Source organism: Manihot esculenta, chromosome 2 (assembly GCF_001659605.2).
Source record: "Manihot esculenta cultivar AM560-2 chromosome 2, M.esculenta_v8, whole genome shotgun sequence".
Taxonomy (NCBI): domain Eukaryota; kingdom Viridiplantae; phylum Streptophyta; class Magnoliopsida; order Malpighiales; family Euphorbiaceae; genus Manihot; species Manihot esculenta.
In genome coordinates, this window is record NC_035162.2 from 10,282,324 (window position 1) to 10,301,638 (window position 19,315).

Here is a 19,315-nt window from a genome sequence, read left to right on the forward strand (position 1 = left end):
CATTGATTCATAATTGCGTGTATGGTCATTAGTGGCTTTCTAATACACTGGATTAGACATTGCAGTTAGGATGGATAGTATCTAATCTATGTTTGTTATATTACCTTGGGGAAAGAAGGAAGAGGGAAAGAAAGAACTGCCTGTAAATTCCAGCTGTCTAAACTTCTTGGATATCTGTCATGCTTTATACAATCTCTTACTTTAGAGGTTTGAAAAGTTTACTCTTCTTACTACATCTAGGTATCGTTGAAGCCAACAAGTCAAAGTCAACAATTTTTTTTTATCATGCATCTGTTAAAGCTCAATTTTTGCAATAAGTATAGAAAAATCTTACAAGACCAAGTGTGGTTGGTTTTTGGGTAAGTGCCGAGTTGAATGAACTTAACATATCATCCACTCAAAATGCTTGCAAAAAAATCCAAAAAATATAGTTCCAGAAGGTGAGTATGTAAATGCTTAGGCTAATCTTTTTGGAAAAAAGGTGGGTGCAGATTTATGCAGTTGAGGTTTATAAGCTACTGCTTTGTGCTGCATCTTTAGAGCAGAATATGATGTGTATACTTGTATGGACTGCTTTGAGTGTAGGTATTTCTGAAGATGAATGTGGCTAAAGATGCATAGATTTATTTGATTATTTTGTCAAGTGTTGTCTGATGTATATGCTTTGTTTGACCATATTGAGGTGAAAGAGTTATTATGTGTTGCTAAGGTAAGAAACTTCAGATGCAGAGCTACACAAATAGGCTCTGTTTCCTCTTTGGTTAGTGGAATAGAATAGTTGTTTTTGTGTTCATGGAATGACTATTCTTTCATATAAATGGGAATATATATTCTGTAAAAAGTTTGCAGAAGAGCTGTAAAATGGAGTAATGGTTCCATATTTGAGCTATGAATCAAAATTGTGATTAACTATTATTCTTTATGCAAAATCTAAAGCAAAGTCAGATAATAAGTATTATATTTGGAATTCCATAAACCCAAACAATTTTATAACATATGTCCTCAATGCTTGATTGACCAAATTGATGATGTTAACCACTATTTTTGGCTCTGCTAATTTTCATAAAGCTCTAACTCTCCATCGTGTTAAATATTGCTTGAAAGAATTCATGAAGACCCTGCAGGTATTTGTTTCTCCAGAAGTTCAAAACTGCAATTGCAGTATCAAAAATTTCATTTTGGAAATGTAAGCAAGTGGTAGTTGAACCTTGTTCAAACAATATGAATTGCAATGTGGTATTTTGTTATTCTTAAGTTGACTACAGCATCATTTTCTTGTGGCCCGAGCTGTTTTTTTGAGAATTCTTGTCTGCATATCTAGCATATTTCAGTTTAAATCAAAAAATTGAACTAAATGAACTCTTTGATTTGGTTTTTTTATCGGTTTGGATTGATTTTTAGTTTTATAAAAATTTTTATTTTTATTTAAATTCAATTCGATTAATTAACTGAAATCGAAATCAGTGAATAAATCGAGCCAACTGACTGTATAAACAAAATTAAACAAAACACCTAGCCTCCATTCACATTCAATCTCACAATGTCTCCCTAGATTCACGATCTCTCCTTTCTCCTCCTCTCTCTCTTCCTCTTCTCCTTCAACTCACGATCTCGCCCTCAATCTCAGACTTCTCTCCTCCTCTTCCACTTCTTCATACAAATATTTGTGCAATTTTTAATAAAAATAAAAGCTGAGCAGTTTCTGTTGCTGCCGCTGCTCGAGCCACCACTGCTGCTCGCACTACCGCTGATCTCGCCACTGCCACTGCTTGCGTTGCTGCTCTCGCAATTTTTTCCATTTTCTGTTGCTCTCACCATGCTCCTCTCCTGCGCATCTAGATCTACTCATTCCCTCTTCCATCTTTTCTATTTTCAAATTTTTGTGTGATGGGTTTGTCTTGGAATTATTTAGCCATGGATTTATGTTTATCTCTTATATTTTGTTTGATTCAAGAAAATAATAAAATGTATGTTGATAAATCTCAAAATTTTTTAATGGGTGTTGAGATCTTAGAATGTTATTGTTTAATGTAATTATAAGTTTGAGGAGGTTGCTTCTCTAAATTTTGCTTTTGTATCTTGAAATGCATTGCTTAGCTATAAAACATTTCAGATTTATTCGAATATATTAATTATAAGTATTTATTAAAATAAATTATATTTATTATTATTATAAATAAAAATTTATTTTTTATTTATATAATTGATTAATTAAGAATATAAAAAATACTTATTTATTTTATTCCGATTGTTATAATCAATTGAATATTTCAATTTTAATTAATTTTGATTTCTTTTAATCAAGATCCATTTGAGATTGTTCTTAACAATGTAATAATTTTTTATTGAAAAAAAAAACAAAAGGCCCTCGCATTCATACAATAAGTTGTTTTCTTCTAAGGATACAATAAGTAGTTAAAATAATAGCAAATGTAAACAAAAAGAAGTTGCATTTTCGTAATTTAAAGAAGAAGAAAGGGGGCACTCTCGGATTTGCAAATCATCTATGCAGACGACTATGTTTGAATAGAATGAAATATCAGTCGATTCCTTATAAACCGACTGCCAGCTTAGAAGCAGAGTAAACAGAACAACCATGGAGGATCATCCTTCTCAAGACGAATCCAAAGAGGTCAAAACCCTAGTCTCATTTTACTCTCACTATCTATGGAACCGATTCTCTACTATACTTCCTTCCTTCTACTCCAATCTTCTCGGGAAAATCTCCAATCTCCGCCGCCGAACAGCCCGTGCTTCTTCTCGCAGACGCAGGCCTTGCCTCCCTCTCCCCTTGCCCTCATACTCCCCTGAATCTTCTCTGTATGACCTCTTCTTTTAACATATCCTTTTGTGTTCTAATCAAATTCTGATACAAGATTATTTTTTCCCCTCTCTGTTTATTCAGGGTCGTGAAAGAGGCTTCCGTGGTATATGAGGTGTTGGAGGATATAATGGGCCACATCTTAGTAAATTTGCATAATGTGGAAAAGAATTTGCGATTTTGGCAATCTAGAGCAGAGGTGAGCTCTTTAGTCTGGTATGTGCATTCTTATTTATGTTCCATGTGAATAACATCTTCTCGGTATTTTTCTATTAATTTGCAGGGTTCCAATTCTCGCAAATTATACTTCATGATCTTCGAGAGAGGGCCTCGTGCTTTCATTGATGGAACAGTTCAGTTGGTGCAAGAATATATTGCTGATGGTCCTTCAATGAGCCAATGTGCATCTGCTTATATATCTGAGAGGCTGGCTGTTTTAACGACATTAAGACGTGTGCTTGCTACATTCTTGGCTGAGGTATTCTCCATCTTGTTTTATGTCTCATTTCAATTGTGTATTTCAGTCTTAATAATGTTTCTTCACTTATTTTGATTTGTTTGCGTTTGTAATTCCTTATCACCAACAACCTTAAACTATTTCTTCCCCTTGCAAAACATTTCAATGTTGACTGATTGATTTGGTTCTCATTTCTCAATTTGAACCCATAGTCCTCTATAGTAGGCTCTTTTTATCTGGCGCATGCTTACATACACATACAGAAGACAATGATTTTATGTTGTTCATTTTTCCTTATTTATTTTGTAATGCTGTTAAGATCCAATTGACGTGGAGGGATGGTTCATGAATGTTCTTGTGAAGAGGGGAGTTCCATAGTATACCGTGGTGGTGTGGGCTTTTAAGTGCATCTTCTTAAGTCTGTTAGCATGTTAAGTTTCTAGGGATACAGTTATCTAATGAAAATGTTTGTAGGTATACTAGCACTTGGTGTCTCTCTTTGTCTTTTCCCTCTTAGTAATTTTTCACATCATCTTGTTTGTCTTATAATCTTCATTATAGCTCCTTTTCTTGCTATGCAACCAGGAAGCTTCTCCTAAATTATAGTAAATTGTGTGAAGTTTCTTATTTCTAGCCCATTCAGTATAATTCATTATACATGTACGTAATGCACATATAAGCACCACATATTCTCAAAAACATGTTAGTTGATTTTCAATGGATATCTTGCTTGTATCTACAGGTTTACATGGAAGTTGATAGATGTGGAGAAGAGTTGGTGAAGGATCCAGAAAAGTCATTCCCCTCGTTGCTAGTTAATGTTGACAGTTTATTCTCCAATTTGGAGGCATCAATTGGCCATCTACATGCAGCGCGCGGGGTAAGTATGAAAATGTTAGATGATTATTTTTTTTTCCTTCTTTCTCATGATAGTCTTTTTGGATTTTACTCTTGAGCTCATTGTGATATCCTAAAGGTTTTTATATACACTTGTTATGCATGCTTGTTTTTATATCTTTTTAATTCATATGCAATGAATATGCAGGCTGATTCTTCTGTTGGTGGAAGCTACTCGTTCCCTTTACTATTTGATACACTTCCAGAAGTTAATCAAGGAGGCTCTCAGTGGACCAAATGTGAAATTGCAGATGCCATCAACTTGGTTAATAAAAATATACAGAAATTGGACTCCTACTTATCTATTATAGTAAGAATACTTCATCATCCTTTCATTTGTGTATTGACTTTATATGGACATCTTGTAATTGATAGATTGTCTTCACCATTTCAGTTTAAGATTTTGAGTTAATATTATGCATAAGTAATATTTTCTTAGGTTGCCAAACACCAAAAGCCAAAGAAAGTAACACAGTACTGGATTCGTTACACATGTGGTGCAGTCGGCCTATCTGTTTGTTCCATGTGGCTCCTAAGGCATAGTCGTTTGATGGGAAGTCCTGATATTGACAATTGGATTCGTGGTGCAAAGGACTCAACTGTTAGCTTCTTTAATGAACATGTGGAGCAACCGGTATACACTAGATTCCTTTCGCATTATTAAGTTGCTTTGACCAATGAACTCTTGTTTTTGTGTTAGTGCTGGCATTTTAAAGGATCAGTAACTTACTTCTATTCTTAGAAATTTTGGAAGATGAACTCATTGTTTGGAAAAATAAAGTAAATGCTAATAAAGATATTCAGCTCTTACTTGCTTAAGGATCAATCCCAGTCTCAACAGATATTTATGCCATGGTGCAGGATTCCGATTGTAGAGAAGAGTAGAAATTAGGGAGAAATAGAGAAAGGGAAGACCGGATGAGGGAAGAAGAAGAAATAGAGAGAGAAACAGGACTTAGGTGAGAGAGAATAAAGAGAATTGGAGAGGAAAATGATTATAATATTTATATTTTTTGGATTGATCCTGTCTAAGTCATGGGCCATTATTTATACACTGCTTATCAACAGGAATAACTGGTCCTGCCACTTAACCTAAATTTTGACTTCTCTAATTAATTCACAGCTATCTCGTCTCTCGTCTTCATAAAATTACTGTCTCTTATTCTCCCTACTAATCATAATAGTTTGGTTCTGGAAATCTGATTCCAATCTTAACACATCCTCTGGTGGTCTTAATTTGGTAATTCCTTGATAATTTTTGTTTTTAACTTTTTCTTCTGTGGAATCTCGTTGTTGATCCATTAATGAACTCAAAATATTCAGCCTGGATCTATGTTTGTCCTTATTTTAAACTTTGATTTGCCTAAGTGGTGGACTATATTAATTATATGTAATGTACCTGTTGAGATCGGGGTTAAATGTTGGAATTTTTGAATGGCATAATAGCCCTTTACTTTTGATGATATGCCATTAACTTTTGGGTTCCTCTGAACATTTAAATCAAGTATTTGATGAAGCATACCTATTTCCCCATGCTCTGATATCCAAATCCCAGTTAGCAGTTTGTTGTATTTTTCCTTCATATGTGGATGTAGGTGGCTGTAGTTTTATGCCACTTTTTTTGGTCGATTGAAATTATGTAATAGTATGAAGTTAGATTATGTCAGTCTTAGTCCCTTTGCTTATTGGTTTTGCTAGTTATTTATTTTGAATGTTGTATCCATGTGTTACATTAAGGGATGTGTGAAAATTTCAAGTCATTAACCATGTTTCACTTGATCTATGATCAGCTTTTGTCTATTAGAGATGAACTTTTTGAGACATTTAGGAAGAGAGACAAAGGAGTGATGGAGTTAGAAGAAGTGCAGCTGACTGCAAATTCTTTGCACAGGTCAAAATTTCTTTCCAGTTGTTCTCCCTTTTTCCTCATAGCATTGGAATGCCTCATTATGCTAAAATTTATATCTTACCTTACTCACAAAAGTACCCTACACATGCCTTGTGAGTTAATGTGACTGACGTTTTCTTTCCTTTTCTGTTTGGACTATCTGCATATGATCTCACTCAAAATTCATTCCTTAGGTATAGTTTTTAATTTACATTTAAGCTTTCTTATGGAAGTAGAAGATGAGAGAATGCCGAGGAATGCATAAGATATTCACCATGATAAGTGGGAAAGGAGATGCTTTTTTTGTGAAGGATACCTTATATGTGTATGATTTTGTGCCATTATGTTGGCATATTTAACTCAGCTTCTATCCCAATTTACTTTGAATTGTCTATATGGATACTTTTGGCCCTTTTGCTTGGTTTAGGACTATTGTAAAGGTTCAGTGATTTTAAATTTTTCTCGATCACTTTGCTTGATGTATTACCTTTTCTTTTTCCCCATGGGTGTGCACCCCCTTGTGACCTTTATTTATTAATTAAAGAATAAGAAAATTTTGGGGCCATTCAGGAACTTTTCTTGTCTTGCAATAATTTGAGTCAATGGAGGGATGTAGAAACTCTGGAATTGCATAAATAGTAGATTTTTTATGGCTGACTTAGAAAATTATTGCAACTAACATGCACTGCTATGGAGACAAAATGAATGTCTATGTGGTACGGAGTTCCTTTGTTTTGTTTTGTTGATATTATTATTTAAACTTCAATTTTCTGACAAGATAATTTGGCTTTGCTGAGCTCAATTTTCATTCAACTTTATCTGATTGTTTGCTTGGCACAGAATGTTATTGACTTTTAGCGAGCAGACGAAAGGACAAAAGTTTCCAGAGAATGCATCAGATCAGGAAATGCTTGAAATAGTTATGGCAAGGTATTAAGCCTATGGGTAGTTACATATGATTGTATTTGTATTTGCAAATAAGGAGGCAATGAGATGCTAAGAGATTGCATATAGAGCACCACTAGGGAATTGTTGAATTGGGGCAGGAATAGAGGGACGTTAGGTCCTAAAACCGAGATGGCTACTATGGTCCCTGAAAATGAAGGAACGCCATTGGTGTTTCCAAATGCTGGTGATGGTGACTTTTAAAAGTAACATTCCCAAAAAACCTTTGTTCATAACATTTGTGATTTTGAAACTACATTTACTGTTTCTTTTCTAAACAGTAACAAAAACAGATATTGTTTCTAATGCTGCATGTTTTGCATGTGTTTTACTTGCCAAGTGCCAACAAATTTGCCACTAGGTGTACCTAAATCAATGACCACAATTGCCAGGCAGTTGGGCGTGATACACCCTTTTGTTTAATTATGCAGAATTACCAAGGGTCCAGTAAATGTGGCTCTTAGTTTTGAAATTTTAATTGCATCACAATTCACAAGATTCAAAAAAAGATGTTGGAAAATATCTTTGAGAATAGCTGTCTCTAGTCAACTAAAAGAGACTCATGAATATACAGGATTCTAGCATTCCTATTCTAGTGAAGGACTTATGCTCTATATGTGAAACTAAAAGAATGATGAATCAACCTTAAAAAAAATAACCGCAAAAAGAAGTCTTTACAGCCTTTTTTTTCCAACAAGGACTCAAAGAATATTCTTTATTTCATGTTAGCTGCATAATTGTGTTAAATATGGAGGTTGATTGCAGAAGTAACTCAAGTCTTATAGATTCTTTAAAATTGCTCAAGGCATTGCATAAGATGAGATAAATCTGAGTATAACATGTTCATAAATATCTATGATGCATACGTGGTTTATCTATATGTACCTGTAGGTTGCATGTATTTCTGGTTGCTTTGTGTTCGTTGGATGGTAACATATTTTAAATTCCATAAAGCATATTACATGTTCAATAATTTAAATTGCCTTTACTCTTGGCATGTGTTCTGGAAGGGTGAAGGGTCCTGTTTGTGTGGCCTATTTGAATGTATATGAATTGCAGATATTCAGTTTTCAATGACTATAAGTGCAGTAGATGCTTTGGACAATAGTTGGACATTCAATACTCTTAAATATCTTGAAACTTTTGCCTCATTATTGTTATTTGTAATGCCATGTCCCTTGAACTACTGGTTATGTTTTCTATTTTTTTTTCTGATTTTGTAAAATTTAGGTATGAAAAAGAACTTATGCACCCTATTCAAAATCTTCTAAGTGGGGAGCTTGCCCGTGCTCTGCTCATCCAGGTTCTAAAAGCTAGTTTATTATGGAATTTCTGCTTGTAATTCTAGTCATACTAAAATGGGTTTTCTGTGTTTCAGGTTCAGAAGTTAAAACTAGACATTGAGACGTAAGTTCAGCGACTCGTATCTTGGAAAAGTTATCAAATCTTATTTTCCTTTAATTTGTCTCATTTAATCTTCAAACAGGGCAATGCTTGAACTGGATCAGATTCTCAAGGCAAATGAAATCAACTTTGCTATTCTAGCTGCCTTGCCAGCATTTTTTATTTCTATTGTTCTGCTGATGTTAGTCCGTGCATGGTTCAAACAGGTAAGGAAATTTTAATGAATTTTCACAGGGCTATCACTGAATTGTATGTTATATGATGGCTGGTGCAGTACCCTATGCTGGCTAAGATAATATATATATCTGAAGCTTCTGTTCATCTCATTTACGCCGTCTTGAGTTTCTGACTCTTCTCATGGAATCATCATTTTTGTTTCTTTCATTTTATGACATATTGTGGTTGGGTTGCGTAAACTGCATATACAGTAAAACACTCTTACTGATAATTATTCCACAACCCTTGTAAAACATCATAGAAACATTATATTCCCCAGAGATGTGAATATGGCAAATTTATGTATTGCAACTTAGGAAATGTCATGTTAGAAAATGAGGTTTCATTTAGATAGTTTGGACAGAGGTTAGAAAAAAGGTATTTGGTAAAGAGCGCCCCCCACCCCCCATTTGCTTTGCTTGAATGAGATATATATTCCTTTAAGTGTTAACAGGTTTTTGGTCTGGTTAGGCATACTCCCCGTTGTTTTTCCTATTCCTTTATCAGGATTTCAATTTAGAATAAGATTTCTTCTTCATTAAAATCCATGTTTTTAAACTCAATTTCAAATATTTGGATTTCAAAGTCCCCATTCAAATGTCAACTTATCGGATACTTTTAAGGATTTGATTGTTTATATTTTGCTTCCAATAAAATTATTCAAATGCACTCTTATTATGTAAAAGATTTGTGAAAATTAGATATGGAAAATTACGTGAATTTTGGGCTTAACTGAATTGTGATAAATGAATATTTTCAGTGCTTTGACACCTCAAAGTATATTATGGCTTTTGTAACTGGGATTGATCAATTGCGCTAAAGATTTCGACCTAATCAATCTTGTTTTTCCTGTTATAGTTGTCAAAGTTTGGAAAATGCTTAATTGTTGTCCTTTTGTTATTAATTTGGTTGCACAAGTCAGGATACTAAAGCAGAAGGAAGAGGAAGGATTGCTCGGCGCCAAAGGAGGCTAATCTTAGTGGAAGTTGAAAAAAAGATTTTGCAGTACCAAACATTTGTTGACCAAGGACTGGTAAGAAGCTAGATTTGGTGTTCTGATACTTCTTCCTTGATTTTCTCATCTCTTAAACATTCAATCATTATTGAGATTTCAGGGCTGTTAGTTTGTATATTTGAATTACTTGTGATGCTCTTTGTTCTTTCCCTATTCTTCTCCCTCAGCATGTCCTCACTTAACAAATTTCTTTGTTCAACAATGTTTTATTTGGTAGTGGCTATGGATTTTTTTACTTGAAAAAGAAAAATTATTACTTGTGTATAATGTTGGCTATATTTTTTGACACAGTTATTGGATGACACAACTTTTGTGTATAATGACCTTCTCCAATACAAACTGTAGCAATCTGGGGTTATTTCTTTTGCTTGGGGAAGGATTTGTGCCGAGGACTATCCATTTTCTATGCCACCCATTGCCAAAATCCCTAGGCCTTCGTTTTTTTTTTCACCAACTTGACACACAAAGGGATGATTGTGGCTTGCGCATGCATCTCGACATGCAAATATGATCATCTCTATTGATTTGACTGACATTTACCAGTTTGTGGTGCTTGATCTGATTTTCTGCATGCATCTGTGCATAAGCAACAAAGAATTCTCAGCAGTTGGTCTTCAAGAACTGTATGTGATTTGATAACTGTAATTTTGAAGCAGTTGAGACTTTGCTGCTGAAAAAAAAAGTCAAATTAAATAGATAATGCATCCTCTATAAATTGATATCAACTCTTGCCAAATCCTGGCTCTCCTGAAACTGTGCTCACAAAAAGTTTTTTTTTTTTTGGGGGGGTGGGGGGGTGGGGGGTGGTGGGAGGGATAGAGAGAGAAGAGGAGAGGATAAATGTAATAAATAAATTAATGGAAGTACAAAAATCGTCAATTGTTTTTTCTTTTTCAGGAAAAGGAGTCACAATGCATGTTTGGATTGATGTTATCCAGCTTGGATCGCCTGTTTCATGCTGTTGAGAGGCATGCAAAAGCAACTGGTGAATGGCGATGGTTAGTATAGCTCAACTTGTTATTTGAATTGTATAGAGTAAGGCATATGCATTTGTTTCTGAAGCTGACTTTTGTCGTGTCAAACAGTTTGAGGCAGGATATTATTGATCTGGGAAAACCCAGCCTTCAAACTACGTATAAGCTTGTAGTGACATCACGAATGGAGCGTGTCTACGAGTGCTTGCTTCCTTCCTTAAAGCAGCAATAGCATTTTTTTTCTTTCATCTCATGTGTTACTACTAGCAATCTATCCTGGAAAAAAATTATGAAAAAGGAGAAACATCCTCTCTTCATTTTGATTTATGCTTCAATTTTGCAAGCAGCCCGGAGCATCTCAAGTCATGTGGTCGCTTTGAATAGTAATGATTTTGAGATTTGAGTTCACTTTTTTTTTGACATTTTGCTTTACTTATTCACATCAACAATTCGTGAGCTTGTATTCTGGGGTAAACTTGATCTTTTTTACACCAATTCATTTTGTGATTTAAAGAAATTTCAGCATTCTAGTTTTTGGTCTTTCGTTTCGTAATCTTTTGTAATCTTATCACCTTGCATTGATTTACCCTAATGAAAATTTGGAGGGGAGATTCACATCATACAACGATGTGCAATCATTTTCAAAATTTCTTTTTTTTTTTTTTATTTTTTTCCCAATAGCTTCTTGGTAAGCTTCCATCTAGTTTTGTTTCCTGTAATAGTCATATGCTACCTCTTCAATTTTTCCTCTATTATTGCTACAGAATTTAAATGAACAATGTTCAACTGATTCTATGATTATCACTTCGAATTTCATCAGTAATGCAATCGAATATTAACAACTACTTTTCAGCAGTTCTAATGTGTTTTAAAATTAAACCCTATTGCACGAAACATTATTAAAAAGTTTTTTAAAAAAAAGCTATCAATACCTGAGGCTTTTTGCTCCTTCCTTGCAACGCCATGCCTATGGTGACTTCAAAAAATTGACACCAAATTATCAATTTTAAAAACGAAATCATCATTCTTCATAATCTTATACCACCCTTTTAGAGAGCATTCAATTTAAATGAATTTTATCGGTGCAAATTGTAGCATATAAGATGAATTTAAATTTAAAAATATAATGTTTATATTAAATTTGAATCAGTTTTTAATAGTATTAATTAATAATATATTTATTTTTATAATAACATTTATAAGTACATAATATTTAGCGTGATGACAAATAGTGTGATGACAAATGTACTTAAATAAATTTAAAAAATCTCATGCACCTAAATAAATTTAAAAAGTCTCAAGTTTTAATTTTTAATTTTCATTTCAAAAAAAATATATATTTATAAGTTTCATATAATATATTTTCAACATATAGAATGTATGTATTTTAAAATTATTAATTTTTAAATATGAATATTAATTAATGTATAAAATTAAATATAATATTAGATAATAATAAAACAATTCAAAAAGCTTATAATAAATTTCAATGGAATATCTTTAATCGCCACACCCCTCCAATAAAAGCCAAAGCCATCAATACGTCGCCGTTAATAGCTGAAGGACTGCATAAAAGAAAAACTAGCAGACCAATAATGGATTTGTTTTGCTTTTCAGTATTGGCGGCTTATTCGTCTCTCGCTTTTTACCGTCCAATTGATCCAAGAAGTTCACTGAAACTCTGAACCCATAAACACTCGACTGTAGCATTCAAACACACGGAGAGAGATTCGATTTCTTCTGTTTTGTTCGCTTCCAATTTTATCTGTGCTAGATGATGATGGATGTAATGGTGTTCAAACTCCCGTCATTTAAGTTCCTAAGCCCCAACTCAGCCGCCGCACGGAGCCCTGCAATTATACGGTGCAGCTTGCCTAGATTCTCTCTCTCTTCTATCCCCGCATTAGCTACTACTGGTAGAGAAGGCGACCAGACTCTTAGTTCCCTCTCCCTCGGTCATATCACTCGACCTGATTTCCCCATCCTTCACCAGGTTTGTCTCTTTGCTTCTTCTTCTATCTCTGCCTTTGAAAATTTTGGATTTGTTATTTACTGCAATAAATTCTGAATAAAGTTGAAATTTTGTTCATGTATTATTCTGGAGCTCCTTGATATATAAAGTAGGCTTTAATTTTATTCTTATAATCCCATAGATGAGGAGTTCTCTTATCATTTTGTGGGGATTAGGCTTTATAATTTGTCCCTCTATGTGACGTTGCAGGAGATAAATGGCTCCAAACTTGTGTACTTAGACAATGCTGCAACTTCCCAAAAGCCTATTTCAGTGTTGAAGGCTTTGCAGGATTACTATGAAACTTACAATTCAAATGTTCACCGGGGAATTCACTATTTAAGGTGGAAATTCTTCTTTTTTGTAAAGTTATATATATCGACTTGCATATATTTTCAGCTAAGAGACTGGTTTTAGCGTAGAGGCCGGTTGAATTTCACTTTTGATATCTTTTGGTAGTAACCATATCTTCATGTATCTTTCAATACAGTGCAAAGGCAACTGATGAGTATGAGTTAGCCAGAAAGAAGGTCGCAGCCTTTATAAATGCTTCTGAGTCCAGAGAGATTGTTTTTACTAGGAATGCTACTGAAGCTATCAATTTGGTAGCTTACTCCTGGGGCCTTGCAAATTTGAAATTGGGAGATGAGGTACGTTTATTCTTTTGTCTTGTTATGTGCTGTCTATTATCATCTTCGTTCAACATTGTAGACATTCTGAAAATGAATGTAATTACATACTACTTTTGTTAAGTTTCACTTCCTGTCAAAGTTTGTCTGCAAGGGTCAGATATAGTTAAAAGTATTTTAATCGGAGGCTATAGGAAGTCATCTGGAAAGTTTCAAAGGCTTTTTATGGTGGTCGAAAAGGCACTTTGAAGCTGATCCAGCAATTTTTGAGATTTGTTGGGGGCCAAAGCTTTGAGCTTTTGCTTAGTGAATTTTGATTTCCAATTACAATATTTGGGGCATTCAGATTGTGGGTAGGCAGTGTTCCAATTCCCCATCTTATGCACTTTTTGGTCCTCTGTTCCATGTTAGATGAAAGAGAAAAGAAAGGAAATAATGTGCCTTCTTATTTATTTATTTAAATATTTTCTGGCTTTCCAAAATGTGAGCAAAAACCTTCAGCTTCCTCTTTGTGTCTCATTGCTTCATTTTTACAACATTGAATTATGTGTGAATCCTTCTGGCTGTTCAGCCAAATGATAGCAGAGTTTGAGGTTGAAATTTTGTACAATATTAATATTTTAATGTCACTGTGCCCTTATTAATATGGAAGTTGCAACTTCTACCAAACCATAAATATGATGATGCCCATGTGTGCTCCACAGTCACCCAGAGAAAAACGTTAAGAGGTCTAGAGGAAACCTAGCATATGGTATTCCTGAATTACATTTTGAATAATTGCATGACTTCCATGAATTGAATCATGCAATTATTAATCTGCTTTCTACTTTTTTTTATCAAGTAAAAATATGTTATTATTGCCTATTTGCTTTTTTGGCTGGGTAGCTTATTGCTGTAGCAACAGCAACATACATGTGATCTATTTAAACAACAAAATTCATTTCCATGGAAGATTTGAAGTTATTCAAATAGAAGCATAGAACCCTGTGCAATCTAGGGATACAACTTGCTTTATTTGTGTAATTTTCCCTATAAAGGGCATGTAATATGAAAACTTAGCAATCTAGCTCAACCATCAGACTATCATGATGCAGATGAAGAATTGGAAGCTTGAATGGATAATTTGATGATGTCTTGGGTGAGAATAATTCTGTCTGTTATGCACTTATGCTACCTCATCTTAAGATGATATCTGCAATTTTAAAATGTTTAACTAGATGGCCGTTATAATTCCTTGGTCTTTCTATTGTAATAATAACTTGAACAATGAAACTCTTGTGTTATATCTTTTCTTCTTCCAGGTTATACTTACAGTTGCTGAACATCATAGTGCAATTGTTCCATGGCAAATTGTAGCTCAGAGGACTGGTGCTATCTTGAAATTTGTAACTCTGAATGAAAATGACGTTCCAGATATGCAGAATTTTAAAGAAATATTCTCAAAGAATACAAAACTTGTAGTTGTTCATCACATCTCAAATGTTCTTGGTGAGTTTTCTGCTTTTGCATCTTTCTGGCATATGCTCACCATATCTGGTCATTTTCCTTTTCTCATTTTATAAGAAGAGAGAGTTTATTAAGAATTTAAGAGAGCAAAAAAAGTTAACAAATCAGTGGATAAGACATTCTTTTAACCTAATTAACAGAATTTCTACAAGTAACTTAGAATACTGAGATGAGACTAAACTAAACTTATTCGCACCCTTCAATCATTATTAGTGAAATATATGGTGGGAAACTAATGCTGTGGATGCTTTGGGAGGATGCATGGAAGAAGATTTCTTATTTTAACTCTCTTTTCTTGTCTCTCTTATCTCCCCATGTTTCATGATTTACGTTATTTAATGATGTCTTGGGTAGTTTAGAATTTCTTTCTCATGCAATCTTAATGATAGAACACATTGATGTTAACTTATTGCTCAGCAAAAGCATGTTTCATTGACTTGTTACTAGAGTAATAGAAACACCAAAAGATTTAAGGATTTAATTATTGTTTAAAGTTTTATCTTATCTTTTTTTTTTCTGTAGCTTCCTTCCTTCCTGTTGAAGACATAATCCAGTGGGCACGTGATGTTGGGGCTAAAGTGCTCATAGATGCTTGTCAAAGTGTTCCGCATATGGTGGTTGATGTCCAGCAACTTGATGCTGATTTTCTTGTTGCATCTTCTCACAAGGTTAGGTTGTTGTCTTGTATGCTGAAATATAAACTTCAGATAAGTATATGAAGTTAAGGAATAATCATTCTCCAGATGTGTGGGCCCACAGGCATAGGATTCTTATATGGTAAAAGTGATCTCTTGTCCACAATGCCTCCATTTTTAGGTAAGTTACTACTTTAAGGGGTTATACAGATGTTCCCCCATAGAGTTTAATTCTTCATTTCAAGAGTTTATGTATCTGTATCACAGGAAGAAGTGGTGTGAGAATATTCATCGACATGCCTTGATTTTTGTTTTGCTTTTGTAGGTGGTGGAGAAATGATCTCTGATGTATTTTTAGATCATTCTACTTATGCAGATCCTCCATCAAGGTTGGTGAACTTGTTTGCTTGTTGACACTTGACATTTAGTATCATAGAACTAAGTGGATCCACTGTCAGAATACTAGCGGTTTCTGTTTCTTTCCTTTACCTTGCTTTAGCTCATGTCCATTGCATGCGACATTTATTATTTACTAAATCCCACCAACTGTCTAGCATTGTCAAGTATATACCTTGAACATAGAGTTGAATTTTTAGAATTGATGGTTCTTCTAAATTTATGTGCAACAGAGAATGAATACACTCTGAAATGTATATAAATTCTTATGAAACACATGGAAATGTTTGAAAGAAAAGAACTTGATGCATAAACATTTATTGTACAATTCTGACCAGCTTTCATAAATTTTTATGTACCCTCCAAGTCTTCTGTCTACATGAAATCTGTAGGTTGTACATGATTCCATCTTGTATTCTAGGTCATCAATGCATTTTTTTTTCAAATATAAAGAAAGGGGTGACAAGTGCATGAAGCAATTCCATATTTGTTTTCAAATATAAATTTGGAAATTTCATTAGGACTCCTCTGTTTAGAGAGATGAGGATTTGAAATGCATGAGCCTTCGAATTTGGCATTATATTGATATTGATGTTTTATAAATTTTCTCTCCAAACACAAATCCAAATTTACTTTATTTTCAATTGATCACTTATCAAAATGGAGCCTTGTGTCATTAACAGATTATGGGTGAGAATGATTCATTCATGATGGGTTTGTCATGTTTTTCTGCACGTGTCATTAGTGACCCAAAGAAGTAGGATATAAAGGTTATCCTTGTGCTAGCAGTGTAGGATCAGACATTGTATGGGTGATTCTTCCATTTGTTATTGTTGACAACAAAATGCAGTCTTTGTTTTCAACTATCAAATGTGAGTAAAGTCTGGTGGTTCAGTGGATTGATGTCATACTCACTTCATATAGATTCTCAACAGTCAGTGCCCTTCATCTTTTGTCAAATTACCTTCCATTTCCTGGAACCAGTTAGTTTCAGAGATTTAATTCTCTCTTGAAGTTGAAACCCTAAGCCCTAAGTCTCAAGGGCAACGAGTCGGTCAATATCCTGCTTTTTTATCCCTTGGAACACTAAGAATTAATAAAAGAAAAAAAAATCGAAAGAAGGGGAATGGTATTCTTTCTGTCTATTCTTCTTTCTGGCTGCTTAGAATTGAATTAGATGATATTGTGTGTGTTTAACGGATGAAAGATGCTTTATTCAACTCCCTAAATAAGTTAGGATTGATATTATTACTAATTTCATTGTTAGATCCTAGTTTCAGGTTTATATATTTCTTATATATAATTGTATGTTGAAAGGAACTCTAGCTTGCAACGCCTACCATTTTTGTGTTGAAGTACTTGGTAATTGTTTTTTTAAATTAAATGCTTTATTGTCTAATATCCTCTTTGTATGGTTTAGATTTGAGGCAGGAACTCCAGCAATCGGAGAAGCAATTGGGCTAGGAGCAGCAATTGATTATTTGTCCGGAATTGGCATGCAAAAGATTCATGAGTATGAGGTGTGCTGCATTTTTTTGACATCTGTATTCAATAGTTTCTGACATACATGACTATTAATTCAGCTGCATTTTACTGACGTTTTATGGTGGGATTGGCATTTTAGTGGTGGCATTTTAATGATGAAAGTACAGAAAAACACCCATCTTTTTTTTTCTCTAATCAATTTGATGATCTAAATCAGAATCCTTTTGTTTGTAAAAATTCCTAGTATTAGGTCAGTGCAAGATATCACTGGAAAAAAGGAGGAAATATGTTAAGGTCAGTAGTTTATTATTTTTTCCATCTTTAGAAGAGGCAAGTGAAAAGGTCACCTTTTTCTTGACGACCTCCCCCTCTCTTTCCATAGCTGTTCATGCCTCCCATGGCTTGAGGCACTGAGCTGGTTGTGTAGGAGTGATCCATCATCTATTTTGCCAAGACAAAATTTCTGCATAGGATTTGTTGATTGCCATTATTTTATAAGTTGGTTGTTTGTTGCCATCCCATTTATATTTATTTTTTTTTCAATTTTCATAAGCAATATAATCTTGGTTTCAACTTGAATATGTGCAAGCAGAGATGATATGTCCTGGATTTGATGAGGTGGTGGTGGAAAGAGCCATACCTGTACAGATTATCAATGAAGAATCAATAATATCCCTCGCCTCTCAACTCTCTCTCTCTCTCTCTCTCTCTCTCTCTCTCTCTCCTTTCTGAATTCCCTCTTGTCCTCTCCTTTTTTCATCTCAACTTCCATTTCTTGGATTCTGAAGGAATTCAGATCTGATCACCTCACAAGCTGTTTCGTTTTAACATGTTTAAACCTATCCATGATGCATCATGCATTAAATAATAAATATGACTGTTCTAATCGAAATCACTGTTCTATAATTGGTTGATATACAGGTGGAGTTGGCTAATTATTTATATGAAAGCCTCTGCGCTGTTCCCAATGTGGATATCTATGGCCCAAAACCTTCAGAAACCGTTCACCGTGCTGCTCTCTGTTCTTTCAATGTTGAGAATATTCACCCCACAGATATTGCAACCTTTCTGGACCAACAGGTATAAGGCCCTATTCTTAATGACCATCTTTATCTATGAGCCATTACACTAAATAATATTAGAAAAAGTTGCTGGAGTTGAGCGAAAGGGTTCATCTTGAATGCAACTAACATTACTAAATTTTCAGCATGGAGTGGCTATCAGATCAGGTCACCATTGTGCTCAACCTCTTCATCGGCATTTAGGAGTAAATGCAAGTGCACGAGCTAGTCTCTATTTCTACAACACTAAAGAGGATGTTGATGCTTTCATTCAGGCACTCAATGACACCATTAGCTTCTTTAATTCTTTCAAGTAGAGTAACCTTTTATTCTTCCCTCATCAGGTACTCTCAATACAGGGATATCATGCAACTTCACACAAATTTTCTTTTTGTTTCTTCTGCTGTGTTATGTTAAAGATTCTCCAGTTTTTCTTTCTCCCTTTTAATGCGTGTTGTACAATTACACATATTTGTAAATCGATTATTTAAACCTACTGCAAGGTTGTACATTATTTTAGATTTAATAAAGCCAAGCCCAACCCCGATGAACAGAAGCCAGTGGCTGGCTTTTTTCAGGCGACTTCACTCAAGTTAGTTTGCAGATTCCATGGCAGAGATTGTTTGAACCAGATATTGTGGAAACCCTTTTTTTTTTTTTTTTTTTCGTAACCATGCAAAACATAGATACTTGCTAATCTCCCATGGTTGTCAATCAATTCGTTAGAGCATAAGAATATCAGCTTTCCAGGCATTAATTACGGATTTGTTCGAAAGAATCATGACCAGTAGACAAGCAACTACAACCAACATTCTCTAAAGAATGATGAAAAGGAAATCACCAGTAAAATTTAATATCTTCTACAATGATAAGGCAAAATTGAACCTAATTTATTGTAATTCAGTCGATATGCATACATGGGAAGCAATGCAAGGAAGACAACAAAGAAAACTAGCATCAAGGCCCCCAGCTAAA

The 19,315-nt window shown here is 34.3% G+C and overlaps 2 protein-coding genes across 6 annotated transcripts; both read left to right on the plus strand.

The window, feature by feature from the left end:
• The first annotated feature begins 2,335 nt into the window (after nt 1–2,335).
• On the plus strand, nt 2,336–11,147 carry LOC110610177 (protein DGS1, mitochondrial). Of its 4 annotated transcripts, none has more exons than XM_043954179.1 (14): nt 2,345–2,820; nt 2,906–3,020; nt 3,105–3,299; nt 4,021–4,158; nt 4,324–4,485; nt 4,615–4,809; nt 5,966–6,066; nt 6,904–6,993; nt 8,239–8,311; nt 8,387–8,415; nt 8,495–8,618; nt 9,551–9,661; nt 10,541–10,641; nt 10,729–11,147. In XM_043954179.1, exons 1-14 carry the CDS (start codon nt 2,597–2,599, stop codon nt 10,847–10,849), a joined length of 1,779 nt encoding a protein of 592 aa, XP_043810114.1. In that variant the 5' UTR covers nt 2,345–2,596; the 3' UTR covers nt 10,850–11,147. The 4 variants fall into 4 exon arrangements, 3 of the variants coding, with proteins under 3 accessions (XP_043810115.1, XP_043810114.1, XP_043810116.1); XM_043954181.1 differs by having other exon boundaries at nt 2,348–2,632; XR_006350027.1 differs by lacking the exon at nt 10,729–11,147 and having other exon boundaries at nt 2,336–2,820; nt 9,547–9,661; nt 10,541–10,579.
• Nucleotides 11,148–12,210: 1,063 nt separating this feature from the next.
• On the plus strand, nt 12,211–18,932 carry LOC110609548 (cysteine desulfurase 1, chloroplastic). 2 transcript variants are annotated; one of them, XM_021749187.1, is made up of 11 exons: nt 12,211–12,610; nt 12,839–12,972; nt 13,119–13,278; nt 14,559–14,745; nt 15,286–15,431; nt 15,507–15,579; nt 15,724–15,787; nt 17,215–17,314; nt 18,201–18,359; nt 18,487–18,669; nt 18,706–18,932. In XM_021749187.1, exons 1-10 carry the CDS (start codon nt 12,392–12,394, stop codon nt 18,655–18,657), a joined length of 1,413 nt encoding a protein of 470 aa, XP_021604879.1. In that variant the 5' UTR covers nt 12,211–12,391; the 3' UTR covers nt 18,658–18,669; nt 18,706–18,932. The 2 variants fall into 2 exon arrangements, with proteins under 2 accessions (XP_021604879.1, XP_021604878.1); XM_021749186.2 differs by having other exon boundaries at nt 18,487–18,932.
• The last annotated feature ends 383 nt before the right edge of the window (nt 18,933–19,315 follow it).

Coding starts and splice junctions, on each gene's coding strand:
- LOC110610177 (XM_043954179.1), top strand. CDS start 2,597: ATGGAGGATCATCCTTCTCAAGACGAATCCAAAGAGGTCAAAACCCTA. Junction 4,486..4,614: donor ACTCCTACTTATCTATTATA/GTAAGAATACTT, acceptor ATATTTTCTTAG/GTTGCCAAACACCAAAAGCC. Junction 6,067..6,903: donor ACTGCAAATTCTTTGCACAG/GTCAAAATTTCT, acceptor TGCTTGGCACAG/AATGTTATTGACTTTTAGCG.
- LOC110609548 (XM_021749186.2), top strand. CDS start 12,392: ATGATGATGGATGTAATGGTGTTCAAACTCCCGTCATTTAAGTTCCTA. Junction 15,432..15,506: donor TTGTTGCATCTTCTCACAAG/GTTAGGTTGTTG, acceptor ATCATTCTCCAG/ATGTGTGGGCCCACAGGCAT. Junction 18,360..18,486: donor CAACCTTTCTGGACCAACAG/GTATAAGGCCCT, acceptor CTAAATTTTCAG/CATGGAGTGGCTATCAGATC.